The following is a 17,971-nucleotide window of genomic DNA, read 5'->3' as shown; positions in this document are numbered from 1 at the left end:
CCGTGAGCGGAAGCCCGTCCTCCTGTCCATAGCACCTGTGGCTCCACAGATGCTGGGCTGCACCCAGAGGCCGGGTTTGGGGGGTTTTCAGACCCCCGAGATCCCAGGGGTTTCGACGCTCTCCTCCTCTCTGGGCCCCCCGGAAACTGACCTCCATCTTTCCTCTTCTTTGCCTTCTAGAGCACCAAGAACGGCTTAAAGTCCGGGAAGTCGGTGGAGCAGCTCACAGACGGCAGGTAAGCCGGCAGGGAAGGCTCTGGAGGGGGCTGCGAGGCGAGGGGAGAGGGCAGGACAGAGCAGGGCCCAGAGTCCGCAGGAGGAGGAGTGCCGGGCCCTGGGCACCGGGCGAGGAGGGCGCTGGGCCTGGGCAGGCGACAGACAGACCGTTTCACTCGGGTGACACCAACAGGAGACGGATTTCCAGGCTCAAAGAGGGAGCGGCTTCCTTCTGGCCTGCCCTTTCCCGTCCTGGGGTCCAGCCAGCGCAGACCTTCCCTGGCCCAAGGCCCCCCCAGCCCTGACGTTTTGTCTCCCCAAGTCTCCTGTCCCTGATCCTCTTTGCTTCTGGGACTGGTGCTGGCCACAGAGGCCCCTGCTTGGTGGCAGAGTTAATTTGGAAGCTTATTGGCCAAGTCTCGTCCCTCTTGACCTTCTATTGGCCGGAAGGCTTTTGTTCCCTCATTGAAGGAAACCCTGTGTAGGCTGAAAGGAATGAAAGGAAGGGGAGCTCCACTGCGAGTAGCTTCTGCATAGGAGGAAGCCCATAGCTTGTTCCCTCTGGGCAAGTCACCTTCCCTTCTGTCTTACGAATGAAGAACAAGACCAAGGAAGTGACTTGTCCAGGGCCCCACAGCTAGTAAGTGGTAGCGCCTGAGGCTTCTGTTCCCCGATAAAGGGCCTCCTTGGTCAGTCGAGCATTTGGGGTTTCTTATAGGGAAGGCTGAACGCTGAGTGAGGCTCACAAGAACGCATCTCGCCCTCATCCCAGGGCTTTCCCTTTTGGGGCATAAAAGCCCCAGTTCTCCGGGCAGAGTTAGGAGGTCATAAACCGTTTTACGAGCTGCCCCCCGTTTTCCGTTTGGGCCTGAAGATGTGGGGAGGGAATGTGGGCTCTGCCCCTTTTTTTAACCCTGACCTTCCGTCTTGGAGTCAATACTGAGTGTTGGCTCCTAGGTGGAAGAGCGGTGAGGTAGGCAATGGGGGTCAAGTGACTTGCCCAGGGTCACACGGCTGATGTAATGATTAAGAATGACAAAGGCTGATATTATGAGGAAAAGTAATATTTTAATTATCATGGCCATGTTGGTAAAATAGATAAGACCACGCGCCTGATAAAAGCTATTTTCTTCCCTCCACCTGGCTGCCTCGTACCAAAAAGGAGACCAGGCAAGGCCTCCTCTCCCCATTTAAGTCACGCTCTACGTTGGCCGACGCCATCACGTCCAAAACCGGAAACCCATTGGATCACGGAAAACGTAGCCTCAAAGTCCCCCACATGTCCACAGGAAGTTTGTCATCCATCTACATAGCTTGAGGCTTAATACTTCTAAATAGAACCCCAGAAATTCTGAATAACACTGGGAAGTGGCTGAGGCCACATTTGAACCCAGGACCTCCCATGTCTAGGCCTGAGCTCCCCAGCTGCCCCCTCCGCCCTTTCTGCAGAGGGCAGTCATTTGCCCCGAGCCGGATCGTGTCCCTGCAGCTTGTCAGAGGGGGCGCGTGATGGATGGGGGCCTGGAGCCTGGGGAGCCCCGCCGGACTTGCGCTGACTCGGCAGCTTTGCTTCAGAGGCTCCCCACCAGTCTCAAGTGTGGCCCACCGGGGGAAGGACGGGTGGGAGCCGCAGATGGGCTGTTAATGGCTTTTTCCTTTTGTCCTTCGCAGGGATTCGGATCAGCAGTCAAGTAAGTGGTCCCTCCGCCCCCCACGTGGAAAATTGGAAACCGCTTTCCATTCGGTGTCTGCAGCCAGAGCTAGGCACGACGAACAGCCTTTCCTTGACTCGGTTCAGTTCAGCCCACAAACATCCATGCAGTGCCTCGTCCGTTCTCGGTGAGGGACGGACAGCTTGGCAGCCCCGGCCATCCGGGCTGACGTCCCGCTTCTGTCGTCTTGGCTTGAAGCCAACTCTTCAGGACCCCATTTGGGGTTTTCTCGGCCATTTCCTCTCCGGCTCATTTTACGGATGAGGAAACGGAGGCCAACAAGGTAAAGGGACTTGCTCAGAGTCGCCCAGCTAGGAAATGTGTGGAGCCGGATTCGAGCTCGGGACGAGGAGTCTTCTGGCTCCGGCGCCAGCTCGCCCTCCACTGCACCACCTCCTTGGGCCTAGCTGTGAGGACTGACCAAACCGTGTAGCCCGTCGGCGCCCTCGCCAGTCTCCAAGACTATCTGGGTCATGAGGAAGTGGAGGAGAGGCTTTTATGAAGGGAATTTACATATTGGAAGGTCTCTGCTCTGAAAAAAAGTCATCGACCTTGACTTTCCCAGACTCCCGTTCTGCTCTAGGTCTGTGTTGAGTGCCGCTGCTACAAAAGTGGAAAAACCGCCCCAGTTCCTGACTGCAGAGTTCACAGACCTTCAGTCTCTCTCCCAGCTTAGCGGGCACCTCTCAGGGGGCTGCCTGTCGTCTGGTTTTGGGGGCGGTGGGATGTGTTGGCATGGCCCTGGACCCAGCCATTGGGGACCCAGGCTCCCGCTTTAGCCCCGTTGGGCTTGCTGTTGCTCACCTCTAAAATGGGCGAATGCTTTTTCGTGGCCCACCTCTCAGGGCTGTCCTGCCACGGGACGCCAGAGACATAGTGGCCGGCCATGAAGAGCGTCATTGCCATGTCAGAAAATCGGGCCAGTTGTCTTCCCAGTCTGGCATGATGGAACCTCAGAGCTAGGAAGGCCCTTGGGGGGCGCGTAGGCCAGCTCCGAGTGGACGAGAAGCTCCTTCCATGGTCTCTCCAGCGGCTCTTTGGAGCTTCAGGAAAGGGGAGTCATTCCTCCCCTGCAGAGCTCATCGTCCTGCTGGACAGTCCCCGTCTCCGGCCCACACGCTCTAGATCAATCCCTGCCCAAAACAAAGGGGCAGACTGGCCTAGGAGGAGCCCCGGGACTAAATACGTACAGTGACGTGTTGTTTATGTTCAGTACCTGCGTCTGGCCCGCTCTGAGGAAAGAACAAGGGACAGACATACGGATGTGTAGATGGAGACACAGATGACCGGCCAATGCCAACGCTGCTCCTTGTATCGCTTTGGCTCTGTACTGCATGTGTGTGGCATGGCCCGTGGGATGAATGACAGACACAGAAAAGGCCTTTTCCGCCATGGTATAATAGAGCCCCACTTGTGGGGGCCCGCGGGCGGCCCCGATAAGGGTTTGACCGACTGATGGCTAAGGCCACTGCTTGGCCTTTGAGAAGCTGGAATCACCGTCGGCCGTGACGAGGCATCAAAGCCTGATGCTGGTGAAGGGGGGGGATACCATCCGGGAGGCACGAGTTCGGCCAACTCGGCCGCCTGTTTTTGCCCCCTTCTAGTGCAGGGAGTTCGGACCAGTGTGGCTGCTCGGGGGCATCTGCCTTATTCTAACCCCCATAGAATCTGAGCTCTAGACAGTGACTTCTTCTTTGGATCTCTCCCATGGAAGGGATCTTCCCTATCGATTATTTGTTGGATGAGTGAGTGATAAAGGGAGTCGGTGAGAGGGCGAGCGCCTGAAGGAGAAGTGGATGAGTGAGTGAATAATCGAGCATGTGAATGAATGGCAAACAAGGAAAGGAACAGGTGAGCTGAATGAATGAGTGAATCAGTGAAGAAATGAATCAATAGAGGAGAGCATAAGGGAGTCCATATTTGAATAAATGAACAAACGCATGATCGAATGAATGAGTGGAAGGAAAATGTGAGTTAAATGAGTGAGTGAATAAGTAAATCAATGAGATGAAGTGAATAAATGAATGAATAGATGAATAAATGAACCTGTGAATGAATAAGTAAATAAAGAAACACATGAGTTGAGTGAATGAGTGAATAAATAAGTAAATGAGGGAACAAGTGAGCTAGTGAATGAATATTTGAATAAATGAATATGTGAATAAATGAGTGAATAGAGAGAAATAAATGAGATGAATGAGTGAAAAGCGAGTGAATGAGTGAATGAGCTAGTGCATAATACAACAATGAACACATGGGTGAATGACCAAATAAATGAGGCAAATAGATGAATGAGTGAATAACCAGATAAGAGTTAGTTAATAAATGACCAAGTAAATAAGCGAATGAGTAAATAAGCAAACGAGTGAGTGAATAAAAGAATGAGAGTGAATGAGTGGATATCAAATTATCTGGGTTGATAAGGGCATTGGGGCTCCCGAGGAGGGAAACCCTCTCGGGCTGAAGCTTCATTATACAGGTAATAGAATCCTAATGAAGTCTTTATTGAATGTGTTTCTGCAGAAGTCGATGTCTTTGATGAATTATTTAAACTTGCCCCAGAGAAAGTGAACGCTGTCAAAGAAGTAAGTGAGCCCCCAGCTCTGCGGACGGAAAGTGGCCCCCTACAAGTTGCGTTGGGTGCTCAGTTCTTCTCCCCTTCTTTCTCGTAGGCAATCATGAACTTTGTCAACAAGAAGATGGAGCGTTTAGGGCTGTCTGTGAAAAATATCGACACCCAGGTAGGGACTCTCAGGCCAGTACCTGGCCTTACCCAGGGGACCCGGATGTTGTGCTGCTCACTTTTTCTTTGGATATTCACTTAAAAATTAAGTTTTTCTGCTCTCCTGACAACCTGGGTGATGGCTGGGAGATAGCTTCGGCTCCGGGAGGACCCGGGACATTTGCACTGATGAGGCCTTTTCTATAAAGCCGTGACGCCCTTCTCATGCTAGAGAGCATTCCTTTTTCCCTTTCAACAAATATTTTCTGGGCAGACTCCTGTGCCAAGCACTAGGGGAGGGAGAGGGTGGTTAGGGGGGAGATTCAATATGGTCTCTTAAGTGTCTACACGTGGTAAAACACTGGGCATGGTCCTGGGCTTGCAAAAATGCGATAAGACCTAAAGAACTTACAATCCATCTGCGGCCCTATGATGTAAAGCACGGCCTAGTGGAGAGAAAGCTGGGAAGAGAGGGAGACCTGAGTTTGAGCCTCACTTTAGACACACACTGGCTGGGGGAGCCACTGGTAAGGAATTTAATCTCTCAGTGCCTTGTGTAACTCTGTAAGTTGCCCAAGAGGTACCGGTCCATGCAGGAAAAAGGAGTTCCGTCCCTGAGAGCTCTCTGTTCCAATGAAATTGTACGTTGTGCACCCCCAGTATATGATGCTCAGACAAATATTTGTCTGAGAGGAGACACTGAGGGGAAAGTGCTTTAGAAACAATTAAGGAAGAGACCATGCTGTGCTGCTGAGAGGATCAGAGAAGGCTTCATGGAAGAGGTGGCATCCGAGCTGAGCCTCAAAGAAAGGAAGGATTCCTATCCACAGAAATGAGGGGAATGGATGCCCCAGGAATGGGAGATGACCAATGCCCAGAGGTGGGAGATGCAGGCAGTAATACTCCAGTCTGGCTGGAATATGGACTATGTAGAAAGGAGTAATGGGAATGCTGTTTGGGGGTCAGCTGAAGAGTTCATATTTTTATACTCTAGGAAGCCCTGAAGATTTTTGATAAGGTCGGTGATACAGAAAGCTTTGAGGAAGGGCAAGAAAGGAGAGCCATTGAATGATACTTTGAGCGGATGGTGGGATCTGATGATCTTATTCATTTATTCCACAAACATTTAAGCACCTACTCTCTGCTCGGTCCAAGATTTGGTGCTAGAAAATCTTTCATTTCTGCCCGCATTTGTAAATGTCTTATTAACATTCAGACTCTGCCCGAGTGTTATTAAAATGCCTTCTCTGGGTCTGTCTCTCTCCATGAATCCTCATTATTCATTGGTTTAAGCTCCTGAGTCTCGGTGCTGTCTCTGACCTGCTGGGTGACCCCTGTAGGATGATCAGATCTGGAGAAGAATAATGCAGGATGGAGAAAGCATTTGGAGATGGTCGAATGGATGGGATGACGTTACAAAGCACGACTGTTGTGTTCCTCTTCAGCATCCTCTGAGAAACTCTGAGGCCAAGACAAATAGCCGAGGCCAAAACTCCTCTAAGGAAATTCCATTATGGGGCTCGAATGATGAGCTCACTCTTTGATACCCTTGAGGTTGCTCCATGGGATTGTGTTAGCGGAGGATAGGGTTGGCATCATGTATAGCTTTGTCTCTCTATCTGCGGGCAGCTATATTTGTGTGACCCCCATGGATGCCCCGTCTGACGGCTCATCCTGGTGTACAGGTGAGCCTGGCTTTTCAAAGGCTCTTCTTGGGGAATTCAGATGCTATTAGGCCCCACAGAGATGAAAAAAGCCCTTTTAGCTGGAAGGCAACTCTGAGATCATCTAGTGCTACTCCCTCATTTTTCAGAATAGGAAGCCAAGGGGGCAGCTGGGTAGCTCAGTGGATGGAGAGTCAGGCCTAGAGACGGGAGGTCCTGGGTTCAAACCCGGCCTCAGCCACTTCCCAGCTGTGTGACCCTGGGCAAGTCACTTGACCCCCATGGCCCACCCTTACCACTCTTCCACCTAGGAGCCAATACACAGAAGTTAAGGGTTTAAAAACAAAACAAAACAAAAACAAAAACAAAAAAGAATAGGAAGCCAAGGCACAGAGAGGGAAAATGACTTATGAATGGGATTTTTGCTCCCTTTTCTGTGCCTCTCAGATAGACTAGAATCACAGCAGGACAATGGAATACCAGAGCTGTAATGTACCTCAAAGGTCAACCCCAGTAACATCTCTTATGAGGACTTCTTCATTTGAAGACTTCCAGTGATGGGGAGCTCATTCTCTCCTGGAGAAGTCCTTTCCTTGTTGGTATATTTGGGCATTTTTCCCCATCCACAGAGTTCCAAGTAAAATCAAGGTAGAATCTTCTGTGCCTCAGTCCTGCTTTTAGAATAAAACAAACCCCTCTCTTTGTCATTTTGAATCTGTCACAATTTGGCCACAGCTTCCCCTTCCAGGTTATATGCTTCTCTAGCCACCTTGGCCTACTTTCTTCTCCCACTTCCACCTTCACACAGGCGAAAGCACACCTTCGTGTATGTAATGTTCATTCTCCTTTCTGCTTCTTCCTTCGAGACTCAGATCACATTATACTTTCTAAATGCCCGGCATACAGTAGGTGCTTGATCAATGACTCTTAGGGGGGAGCAGCTAGATGGTAAGGTGGACAGAAGGACAAACCTGGAGTTGGGAGGACTTGGTATCAAATCTAGCCTCACTTGCTAGCTGTGTGACCCTGGGCAAGTCACTTAACCCCAGTTGCCTAGTCCTTACTGCTCCTCCTGCTTAGAATTTATCCTCAAGTTGAATGGAATTGACTTTCTCAAAAGGACAGCCACCAAGCCAGCCTCCATTGTGCCTTCTCTTGCAGTTTGCAGATGGAGTGATTCTAATTTTGTTGATTGGACAGCTTGAAGGCTATTTCCTGAACTTGAAGGATTTCTTCCTGAACCCCAGTTCTCCTGCTGAAATGGTGAGTTGCCCCCCTGGCCCCCAAGCATACCAGGCACCGAGGATACAAAAATAAAAAGTGGGGCAATCCTGGCCCTCAAGGAACTTTTATTCGGTCGGTACCTTGGACAGCTCTAGTATCTCCTACAATGAAAGCTTGGTGGGCAGGCAGCAGACCTTTAGGAGGTAATCTTATCAGCCAGGTGCTTAATAAATGCTGACCAATGGATTGATTGGTAAGGCCCCTTGACTTAAGGACTCTTGATCTCTTGGTCTGTCAAATGGGGCTGAAGGTAGAAGCCATTCTCCCAAAGGGCAATTGGAAAGAACTTTCTTCCTGATGAAATCACAGACCCCTGAAGGAAAGAAACCAAGGTCCTTCTGATCATTATCTTCTAGTTCCTGTACTCTCCCCTCCCCAGAGAGGTGGATGGAGAAGAGATCTGCTCGGTGGGCCCTTACTGAGGTGTCCCGTTTGGGGCAGGGGCTAGAGGAAGGCCCCCAGCTTCTCAGTGATGAAGCTGATAGAGGGAACATTACAGTGCCTCTGGAGAACATGCCTTCTCTCTTTGGGGAGGATGTGCCTTCTTCCTGTGCCTTTCCCCCATCCACAGCTCCCTTCCCACCCCGGGCTAGGTTTCCTTGTCACCCAACAGCCCCATCAGACTTTCCTTTCTGTTGGCTGAGCGTAAGGCGTTTTCTGAAATAGATGAGCTCCTCTCAGTCTGAGGAACTGCTCTTTCCCCAGGCAATGGCAGCAAACACATTTGTGGGATAATGAAATGGTTTTCCTTTTGTCAAAGCCTGTCAGGGTTGCTGTGAGAGAGGACAACTTCCCCATAGGCCTAGAGAGAGAATCACACAATCAGAAAGCTGGGAACATATATTAGAAAACAGCCCATGGAATGCCAGAACTGGGAAGGCCTTCCTTTTCAGCATTTCCTCCTCTAAGATTGAGGCCCAGTCATGGAACAATGTGTTCAGAGTCACACCGTGGACCAGCCCCGCCACATCCCTAGGCCCAGAGCCATTCTCTGCTCCTGGGAGGGAGGAGCTCTCTCCTCAGGGTTTTCGCCCTCCTGATTTGGGCTGGTCTCCTAGGCCGCTGCCCTGGCAAGGGCAGACTCTGCTCCTTTCTGTTCTCAGAGGTGCCTCTTTTTCTTTTCCAGCTGCACAATGTAAACCTGGCCATGGACTTGCTGAAGGAAGCAGACTTGCTCAGTTACCCGGCTAACCCTCAAGGTCTGTGGGAGCCTGAGAAAATGTTCCTGAGAAGGGGGTCAATTGTTTTGGCTTATTAACCAGAAACAGGGCTGGACTTCCTGGCTTTCAGGAAAATAGGATCCTTGGAGCAAAGAAGCCCGTCCTTTTCCCTCAGTTGCTGCATCTATGTCATAGAGACTAACTTCAGTCAGTCAGTCAGTCAACAGACAGCTGTTAAACAGTTACTCCGCTAGGCATTGGGGATACGAAGAAATTATAGATTAGCATCAGAAAGCCTGGCTATGTGTCCTAGCTCAGAGTGAGTTTGAGCGTGTCTGAACCTCAGTTTCTTTATCTGTAAAATGGTGGCTGACTACCTCACAGGTTTGTCAGAAATCTCAGTCTTGGAAGGACCCTCAGATCTTCAAGGATCAAGGCAAGGTTAGTTGAGATCAGAGAAGTCTTCCTGGAGGAGGCCATTTTTTTTTTTAACCCTTGTACTTCGGTGTATTGTCTCATAGGTGGAAGAGCGGTAAGGGTGGGCCATGGGGGTCAAGTGACTTGCCCAGGGTCACACAGCTGGGAAGTGGCTGAGGCCGGGTTTGAACCCAGGACCTCCTGTCTCTAGGCCTGACTTTCACTCCACTGAGCTACCCAGCTGCCCCAAGGCCAGTTTTGATAGAGAAGAGCCTCAGAATGAACCACTCACAAATAGACCAAAATTCTATCATGGGATAATCAATTCCCTCTTCCTGTCAAGTTCTGCAGCAGGACGTTGCTCATGAGCTTCCCCTCTTTTTGACATCTGTGGGCATCACCCCAGAACAGGCTACACTGATAGTAGCTTGGGTTAGTGAGAGAGCCTTTTCCCACTTTGTCATTCAACCCATCCTTCATCTCCCTTCTGAAACCATTTTTCTTATGCATAGATTTGGTTTATCTCTGTCCTGCTCAACAAGCTTCAAGAGTTCCCTGTTGCCTGTGGAATAAAGATTGACCTCTTCTGCCTGGCCCTTTAGGACTTTTGCCATCAGGCACCACCCTCTCATACCAGTATTGTGCTACAATACTCTCCTTCCCTGATATTTAACCTGATATAATCCTTCAGATGGGATAACTAGTAGTTTCCCACCTTTGTGCTTTTGCTCCTGTAGTTCCTTCTGCCCAGAGTGCCTCATCTCTACTGGCTCAATTCCTACCCATCTTTCAAGTGTCTTGCCCCTATGTCACCTCTTCTATGAAGCCTTCCCTGATATTCCAGCCAGAAAGAACCTTGCCGTCTTTGAAATTTTCACAATATTTTCTTTCTTCCATCCTTTTTATGTTCAATCTCATTTTTATTTGTTAGTCTGGTTTTATTTTATTTTTGGCACAGACCCGTGAGTTCATTGGTATAGGAAATGACCAGTGAGGAAATTCCCACTACCAATGAAGACTCTTCTGCAATTTATGGGCTTTGGAAGTTGTCTGGGAGCAGACAGGTCAAATTACTGGCCCAAGGTCACACAGCCAGAAGATGGCTGCTGCCACAGCCTGTTCTGTAACTATTAGGCAATGCCTCCTAATTTTTATTATTGTTGTTCTTGTTAATTGTTGTTGGTGATGATGTTGTTATTATTTTGTTACTCATTATACTTTCCACATAATTTCCTAAAGCCTTATTTAACACTGGCAGCATTGGTACAGTGACAAGAGTTGGATTTTCGGAAAGAGGACCTTGGCTCACATCCCAGTTCTCTTTTGCTAGGTCTGCCTTGAGCAAGTTGCTTCCCCTCTTTGGGTTCTCAGTTTCTTTGTTTGTAAAAAGAAAGATCTAGATGACCTCCACGATCCCCTCCGGTTCTAAGTGGTTGATTTCATGCTCTCCTGACTCTGGTGTATGCCCAGGCTTAGGATATTTAAATCTCGGTTTTTCCCCAAGGTTCTGAGAGGGGAAATGATTAGCAGAGGGTGACAGACAGTAAGTGATCAAGGCATGATGGGAACCCTCCAAGTCTAGGGCTCTCATTTGTGCTATGATCTGTGCCTCACCTTCCTCATGGGGCTGTGAGCAGCTCAGCTCAGTATGTTCAGAAGGGCTCTGCTAACAATTGCTATTTAATGAGGGTTTGCTGAATAAATGAATGAACCAACATAGAGACACTTGTCCCTCCCTTTTCTGCCCACAGACATCGTTAATGGAGATCCCAAGGCCATTCTGAGGGTACTCTACAGCTTGTTTTCCAAATACAAGGCGAAGGAGATGGCTGAGGGGACACAGACAGAAGCTGGAATTTAGGCGTTCTTGAAGGTGGTGTTCCCCTGAAGTGGTTTGTGTTACTGCCATTATGATCTTTGTGTGTGCCTTTCATCTTTGATGTAATAGGGATCCATGGAAGTTAATTGAGTGAGGGGGCTGGGATCTGGGAATCTGCTTATGTTTCAGCTAAGGCTTTCCATCTCCAATAAAATGTGAGCTTACTTCTGAAAGAACGTGGCCCTCTGACCTTGAATTCTAACTCAGTCCTTGTGGGATGGGTGACTGTCCAGGGCATCTGATCAACTCTTTATTTCTTGTGCTCATGAGGGAACAAGCAGCCTTGACCTGCCTGGGTGCTGACTGCAGGGGTAAAAGACTCCCACAGGTCCAGGAAAATCTCGGAGGCAGGATAGCGTCAGCATGAATGAGACGGGCGAGAGACAGTTTGAATTTCAGCCAGGGAGGCAGGCATCGTGAATACTGCTCTGCTTTGCCTTGACTAAGGTTTATTTTTTACGCTTTGAGATCACACAAAATCTTGGCATGGAAATCCATTCTCACCATACATCTTTTCTTAGAGACAAAGTGTTAAGAATGCTTGATGTATCTCTTGGGCCACAGTGGTGAGAAAGTACAGGCTTTTTCATGGGACACAATTTCTCCATATTTCATTTCATTGTTCTTTTATGTGTACTGTACTGAATCAGGGAGGGGTGGGGGGGACTATTCTGGCCTGTTTTTGCAGGCACCAGTGTATGGGAACCCAAGTTAGGGTTTTCAAATCTTCAACATTAACTCACCACTTGCTGGTTTGTTGTGAAGTAACTTCTAGGGGAATTTCTGTATTACTGCATGTAAGGGTGGGAATTTCCTAGGAAATTAGGGGGCCTGTGGGGGGCTCTGCTATTAGTCTGTATTCTTTTTCTGTGTTTCCCTGGAGCTGAGTAAGGATATTGATTACAATAATTCCAATAAAGGGGAATGTTAGTGAGAAAAGAGTCACATAGGGGAATCTGAGTGGAATTACCATCCTTCTGTCACCTGTCACCTTCTGTGCAGAGTTCCATAGCTTGTGCGGGTCTGTGCAAATGTCATAAGCTCTGATGGCTTCCCGCAGCTGACCACAGCTCTGAAGGCTTTTCTGATGGCTATAAGAGTGGTGGTGAATGGCAACACCATTTCTGTCAAAGAATCCCAGAGCTTCGAGGGACCTCTGAGGTCACTGAGTGCAGCTCCCATCCCTATCAAAATCCCCTTTATTTCATCCCTGTCAAGGGTTCACCTAATGTTCCCATGAACATTTTCAGTAATGAGAAAATCCCTCCTATTAACTTTTTGGACAGTCAGGGAGCCTTTGCTTGTATCAAAGGGCTGAAATTCATCTCACTACAAGTCATTACCCTGGCATCCCAGTGATGGCAAGGAACTGTCTGGCATATTGAGTGGGCTGAGGGGAGACCAAGGGCAAAAGTGACCTAGCATGGGTAGGTATGGATAACCCGCCATCTTCCTGTCTGGAGGATGACATCACAGATCCAGCTGAGCTGATTCCCACCCAGAGAGTCATAGGGGCTGGGGGTTGAATGGGACTTCAGAAGGCCAGGAAACGCATTGCCCAGTTAGGAAAAGAGCAGGATTGCCTCTGTTTTATCCCCAGCAAAGAATAATACAGTCTCTATTTGAAGATATCCATGAATGGGGTCATGATTGACTAAAGGAGGACTATCTTGCTTAGACAAGTCAATGAGCTTTTATTAAGGGTTTAGTATGTGCCATGTTCTGGGGGTACCAAGAACCCCCCCCCAAAAGACACACCAGTGTTTTTCATGTTAGAGAGAATGAAAGGGATAGAATGGGGAAAAGGGAGTAAACTATTCTTGAATTCTCCATGATTTTTGTTAAAGTTCTAGATATGACAGAGTAGTCAGGTCTGAATGTATATGGCCACTCGGGAGGTCAGAGGGAAGAGGCAGACCCAGGTTCAAGGTCATAGAGTCCTAGAATGTCAGAGCTGGGAAGGGCCTTAGAAATTCTTTATCCTCATTGCCAACCACTGGAATTTATTGTTCTGAGATCCACAAGACATCTGGTGCCAACAAGTTTGAAAATAATCATCTTGCTTCTTCCAGAAAATGTAATTAAATCAGCTCACCGAAGGAACTGTATCTAAACCTAAATCCTGTGGCTATTTTCACATATTTTGTAGAAAGAAATAACAAAAAGTTCTCCTTGGGGTGGCCTAATGGTCCTGCCTGCCTGTGGGGGAGCCCGTGCAGAGCTTTCTCTTAACTAAGCTCTGGCATTTCTGTTTTCCAAAGGAATCAAACCTTGCAGGAGGATTAAAGATGGTATTTGCAGGGCTTCAGTGCTAGAGCTGAGGAGATTATGCCCAGAAATTGGCATTTTAGGTGGAAAACCATCAAGGGAGAAACAAGCAGAGGAAGAGGGGGAAGGAGCGTAGGTGGCATCCACAGCTAATCAGGATGTTGCCATGGCCGTCCACAGCAAGTTCAAATGCAGCTCTGAATTTGGCATCAGAGGACCCAAGTTCAAATTCCAGCGCGGCTACTTCCTATGCTACTTTTGGCTCCTTGGATGAGGGGACTGGATGGCCAAGATCCTTTCCAGATTCAACTGCGAAGCTAATGCCTCACCTCGGTGTTCGGGCCCTAGTTTGCCTCTCTAAGCCCTTGCCCAGGTTGTTGTCCACTGTGTTTTCATTTCAATGCCCCCGAGGCAGAGGCTAGATCTCCCTAAGGAACACTGAACTTGCCCGAGGAGGTCACTCAGCAGGAAGATTGTAGAGCCGGGACTTGGAGCTGTCCTTGGTGACGCTTGGGCGTTCTTCTGTTACTTCTTCTGGTCACCCTCCCCATGCTTCCTCCTACCTTGCTGCTTCTTCACCTCCTAAAGGCCCCCCTCCTCTCTCCCACCTGAATGCGATTCATCGAAAGGCCAACTTTCTCTTTCACTGCACTCGGTCTCCTCTCAGCATTTAGCTCTTGTGCCACCTTTCTAATCCTTCGTAGCCCCCAGAAAATGCTGGAAGGGACTTTGCAGGGAGGCGGGTGCTTGGTGAAGCAAGAAGACCAGAGGGGTGGGTAGTGGACAGTGACAACAGAGTAGACGTTCGGGAAGCAAGGCCAGAGGACAGAACCAGGGCTTAGAAATGGGGGCCTATGTCTGGGGCTGGGTTGGGGAAATAGATACAGCAGATAGGATTGGAGGTCAACATCCAGCCAGAACAAATGTGCTAAGCCAAGATCAGGAACTCCAGAGTGGGGTCAGATTCAGGTAGGATGGGAGAATCTCCAAGATTCAGGATCTTAGATTGTTATCTAATAGGGTCATGATGGGAAAGGAGAAGCTCTGAAGGCCCTTGAGGATCTCATTGGTCTTGGCTTCCCATCCCATGCCAGGTGTGAAGGATAACTCCTATTGCCCCTACTTTGCGGGGCTTCCCCAGCGAGGACACTGATTATCAGTGACGGGTCTGAAACGAGCCGTTAGTCAAGGTGCTGACGGGATTGCCCACAAGGCCCTTAGACACGAGGGCACAGCTTGAGGGGAAAGCTACCCTCATGCAGGAGTAGGTCATCAGATCATAGATGTAGAGCTCAAAGGGACCTTTGGGGACATTTCTAGTCCAACCCCTCATTTTCCCGAGCAGAAAACCTTAGGTCCAGAGAAATCGTAGGATCCCAGATTTAGAGCTGGAAGGAACCTTGCAGCCCAACTCCTTCAACTCGCTCATTTTACAGATGAAAAAACTGAGGAGGCTTAGAGAATCTGTCCCTTGCCCAAGTTCACACAGCATCTCCACATTTCTCCTTCTTGGTTTTTGATAGCGTTGTGTGACTTAGTCTCCAAGTCCCTGAATCACAGAGTCTGAATCTTGCTTTTGCCTCCAGAGGGCTCAGAATAGTGAGAGACGAGCATCTCCTGATGATGATGATGGTAGAGGCCACACTGAGGCTCGAGACCCACTTTCACTAATCCTAACCCCAACTCTGAGCTTTTACTTCCCAGCTAGCTTTATCTCCATGAAGCTCGTGTTCAGAAGTGACCTTTCAGGGAAGCAACATGGTGATAGACCAGCCTGGTCACAAAACTGCTTATTCCCCTTGTCTCCATGAGCCCCCTGCTAGGAAGATTCCCTCAGGAGTTTATTAAAATATGGGGAAAATCAGTGGCAGCACGATATCCACAGCAGATTTTCTTTTGTTAACAGCAAAACATTGGAAACATTCTACATGCTGTTGATTGGGGAATGGCTGGAGAAATGGTGACATATGGGCTAGAATGATATTGCCCACAAAGGACTTGGTGACTGGGAAGAAGACAAAGAAATGTGGGAAGAATATGAAGTGATGCAGAGGGAGGAAATTATCCCAGCTTGATATACACGGTGACTATGCCAGGAATAAAGAAGAATAACAAGAACCACAACATTTTATAGCATCTGGTCTTGGTGTCTCTTTTGTACTTATCAAAAGATCACGGGTTCATGGATCTAAATATGGAAAGGACCTCAAAGGCCATCTAATTCAACCCCTCATTTACAGATGAAGTAACTGAGATCCAATGGTAAAGGGTAAAGAGACTTTTTTGAGGCCCCTCAACATCAGAGGGAAGATTTGAATCTGAGCTCTGACTTTAGAACCAAGGCCTTTCCCACTACATTGTCACCCACTTAGTATAGGTGTGTTTATCCTTTTATTTGATTATAAACTCCTTGGAGTCTTAAAAAATTCTTTACTTTCTACCTTAGAATCAATACTAAGTATCAGTTCAAGGGCAGAAGAATGGTACAGGCTAGGTAATTGTGGTTAAGTGACTTGCCCAGGGTCACATAGCTATTAAGTGCCTGAGGCCAGAACTGAACTCAGGACTTCCTGTCTCTGGGCCTGGCTCTCTGCCCACTGAGCCACCTGGTTGCCCCTATCTAACAATAGTTTTTTTTTTTTAATTTTAAACCCTTAACTTCTGTGTGTTGGCTCATAGGTGGGAGAGTGGTAAGGGTAGGCAATGGGGGTCAAGTGACTTGCCCAGGGTCACACAGCTGGGAAGTGTCTGAGGCCGGATTTGAACCTAGGACCTCCTGTCTCTAGGCCTGGCTCTCCATCCGCTGAGCTACCCAGCTGCCCCCTCTAACATTAGTTTTAACGACAACCTTCCTGGTCTTTGAGACTCGGACTTTCTTACAGTACTTTAGATATGCCTTTTCCTCCAGCTTGTTCCTCAACACTATTCTGGATTTCTGCTTTTGCCAATTTGCATCCCCTTGCCTGTGGCATCGGAGATGGGAAACCAGTAAGACTCTTCTGCAGCAGTCAACAAGCCTTCCTTAAGTGCTGATTATTCCTGAGCCCTGGGGTGAGTGCTGAGTCCACTCCTCCTCCTAACGCTCATGGTCCTTTCCTAGTTTGTGGTTGTCTCGGAAGTTCGGATGTTCTAGTATGGATGTGGAGGTAGGGGGTGCCAGCTTCTCCCCTGGTCTGACTGAACCCTAATTTGGAGACTTGATGCTCTGCCAGAAGGTTGGGGGGTCAGAGTGTGAGATAAAAGCTCTATGGGAGGCACATTCAGAAGACTTTACCATTAGAGCCTCAACTTTATAACTCAAAGGCGAGTATGAATGTAGTCACAGCACATAAGGTGATTGGGAAGACAGAAAGCCCAAGCACCACATGGGGCCCCTTGGCTTTCTCCACGATGGGGGGAGTTTTGAGAGAGACACTCAAGGAGACATCCTGGGCCTCTAAATGGTGTGGTCAAGCTCTTCCCAAGTCAAGAGTCTTATCTGCATCCCTAAATGTGCCTAGGCAGTGTGTTGGCATACCTGGCTTATGTGGTCTGCACTCCCATGCCCTGATTCACTCTCTGTATTCCAATGAATCTGCCAACAAGACACCACAACCATCATCCCTTTAGCAACAAGCAGGAAGCTTTATTCTTTACTTTCTTTCATTTCTTCCCATTCCATTCAGTGACACCCGCTTCATCCATCACGGCAGTCCAACCCAGTTACCCTGGGAGTGGCTTGGAGTAGCTACTCTTCTGGTGGCGGCCCCCATCTTCACCGTTTCCCCTGGCCGTGGTCCTGACCGTCTGCTTCTTAGGTTAGTGGAGTTCCTGGCAGGTTGATAGTTTTAGATAAGAGCTGGCTCTCAGGCTAGTCAGTCATCAAAGTTCTCTCTGAGATATGGCTTTCTGGGGCCTTAGCTGTACCCAACTATAAATGGAGTAGAAGGAGGGAAGCATTATTAAGGCCAGCCATTCCAGGCGCACTTTTCCCTTGTGTGCCCCATGGCACCAAGCCCAGGACTGCACACACTGTAGGTACTCTGTAAATACTTGGGGATGGATTGGTGGATGAGTCACCATAGCCCTGAGGAGTGAAATGGAAAATGTTCTGAGCCTTGTACTGGCAGAAATGCAATCAGCAATAGCTTCTCCCGCTCACCAGGAGGGTCAAGGTGTTTTTGCTGAAAGGAAAAGGCAGGAGAGAGGGAGAGGAAGAAGGAAAGAGAAAAGGAGAGGGAGAAAGAAGAATGAAGGGAGAGACGAGCAATGGAAGAATTGGGAGGGGAGGGGAAAAGAAAAGAGAGTCATGGAGGGAGAGAGAAGTAGAGTGGGAAGGAGGAGAGAATGATGGAGAGGAGGAGAGAGAAAAGGGGAGAGAAAAAGAGAAAAAAGAATGGAAGGAAGGACAAGGGATAGGAGAGTGGATAGGGGAAGGGGAAAGAAAAGAGAGTCAGAGAGGGAAGAAGAGAAGGAAAGTAGGAAGGAGAAGGTCAAGAAATATGTAAAGGGAGAGACATCATGGGAAGAAATACAAGGAGCAAGAGGGAAAAAGAGGAAGAATAATCCTTGCGAGAGAGGGAGGGAGGGGGAGAGAGAGGGGAGAGAGGAAGGGGGCAAGGGATTTAGACATAGAGAAAGGGAGAGATGGAGGGAGAGAGAGAAAAAAG

General features: G+C 48.7%; 1 protein-coding gene across 4 annotated transcripts in view; it reads left to right on the top strand.

The window, feature by feature from the left end:
* Positions 1-15,436, top strand: part of PARVG (parvin gamma) — a 39,319-nt gene extending 23,883 nt beyond the window's left edge. For 3 of the 4 annotated variants that reach the window (XM_044679596.1, XM_044679595.1, XM_044679598.1), the window contains 7 exons: positions 181-236; positions 1,888-1,907; positions 4,452-4,513; positions 4,601-4,669; positions 7,476-7,577; positions 8,725-8,797; positions 10,927-11,227. In XM_044679596.1, the coding sequence (XP_044535531.1) occupies positions 181-236; positions 1,888-1,907; positions 4,452-4,513; positions 4,601-4,669; positions 7,476-7,577; positions 8,725-8,797; positions 10,927-11,036 (492 nt within the window). In that variant the 3' untranslated portion in view covers positions 11,037-11,227. Of the gene's footprint in view, positions 1-180; positions 237-1,887; positions 1,908-4,451; positions 4,514-4,600; positions 4,670-7,475; positions 7,578-8,724; positions 8,798-10,926; positions 11,228-15,228 lie in introns of those variants that run through there. The other variant, XM_044679597.1, reaches the window with a different exon arrangement.
* The last annotated feature ends 2,535 nt before the right edge of the window (positions 15,437-17,971 follow it).

The sequence above is a fragment of the Gracilinanus agilis genome, chromosome 5 (assembly GCF_016433145.1).
Source record: "Gracilinanus agilis isolate LMUSP501 chromosome 5, AgileGrace, whole genome shotgun sequence".
Taxonomy (NCBI): Eukaryota; Metazoa; Chordata; class Mammalia; order Didelphimorphia; family Didelphidae; genus Gracilinanus; species Gracilinanus agilis.
Note: the sequence above shows the minus strand (reverse complement) of the source record. Positions and strands in the feature narration are given on the sequence as shown.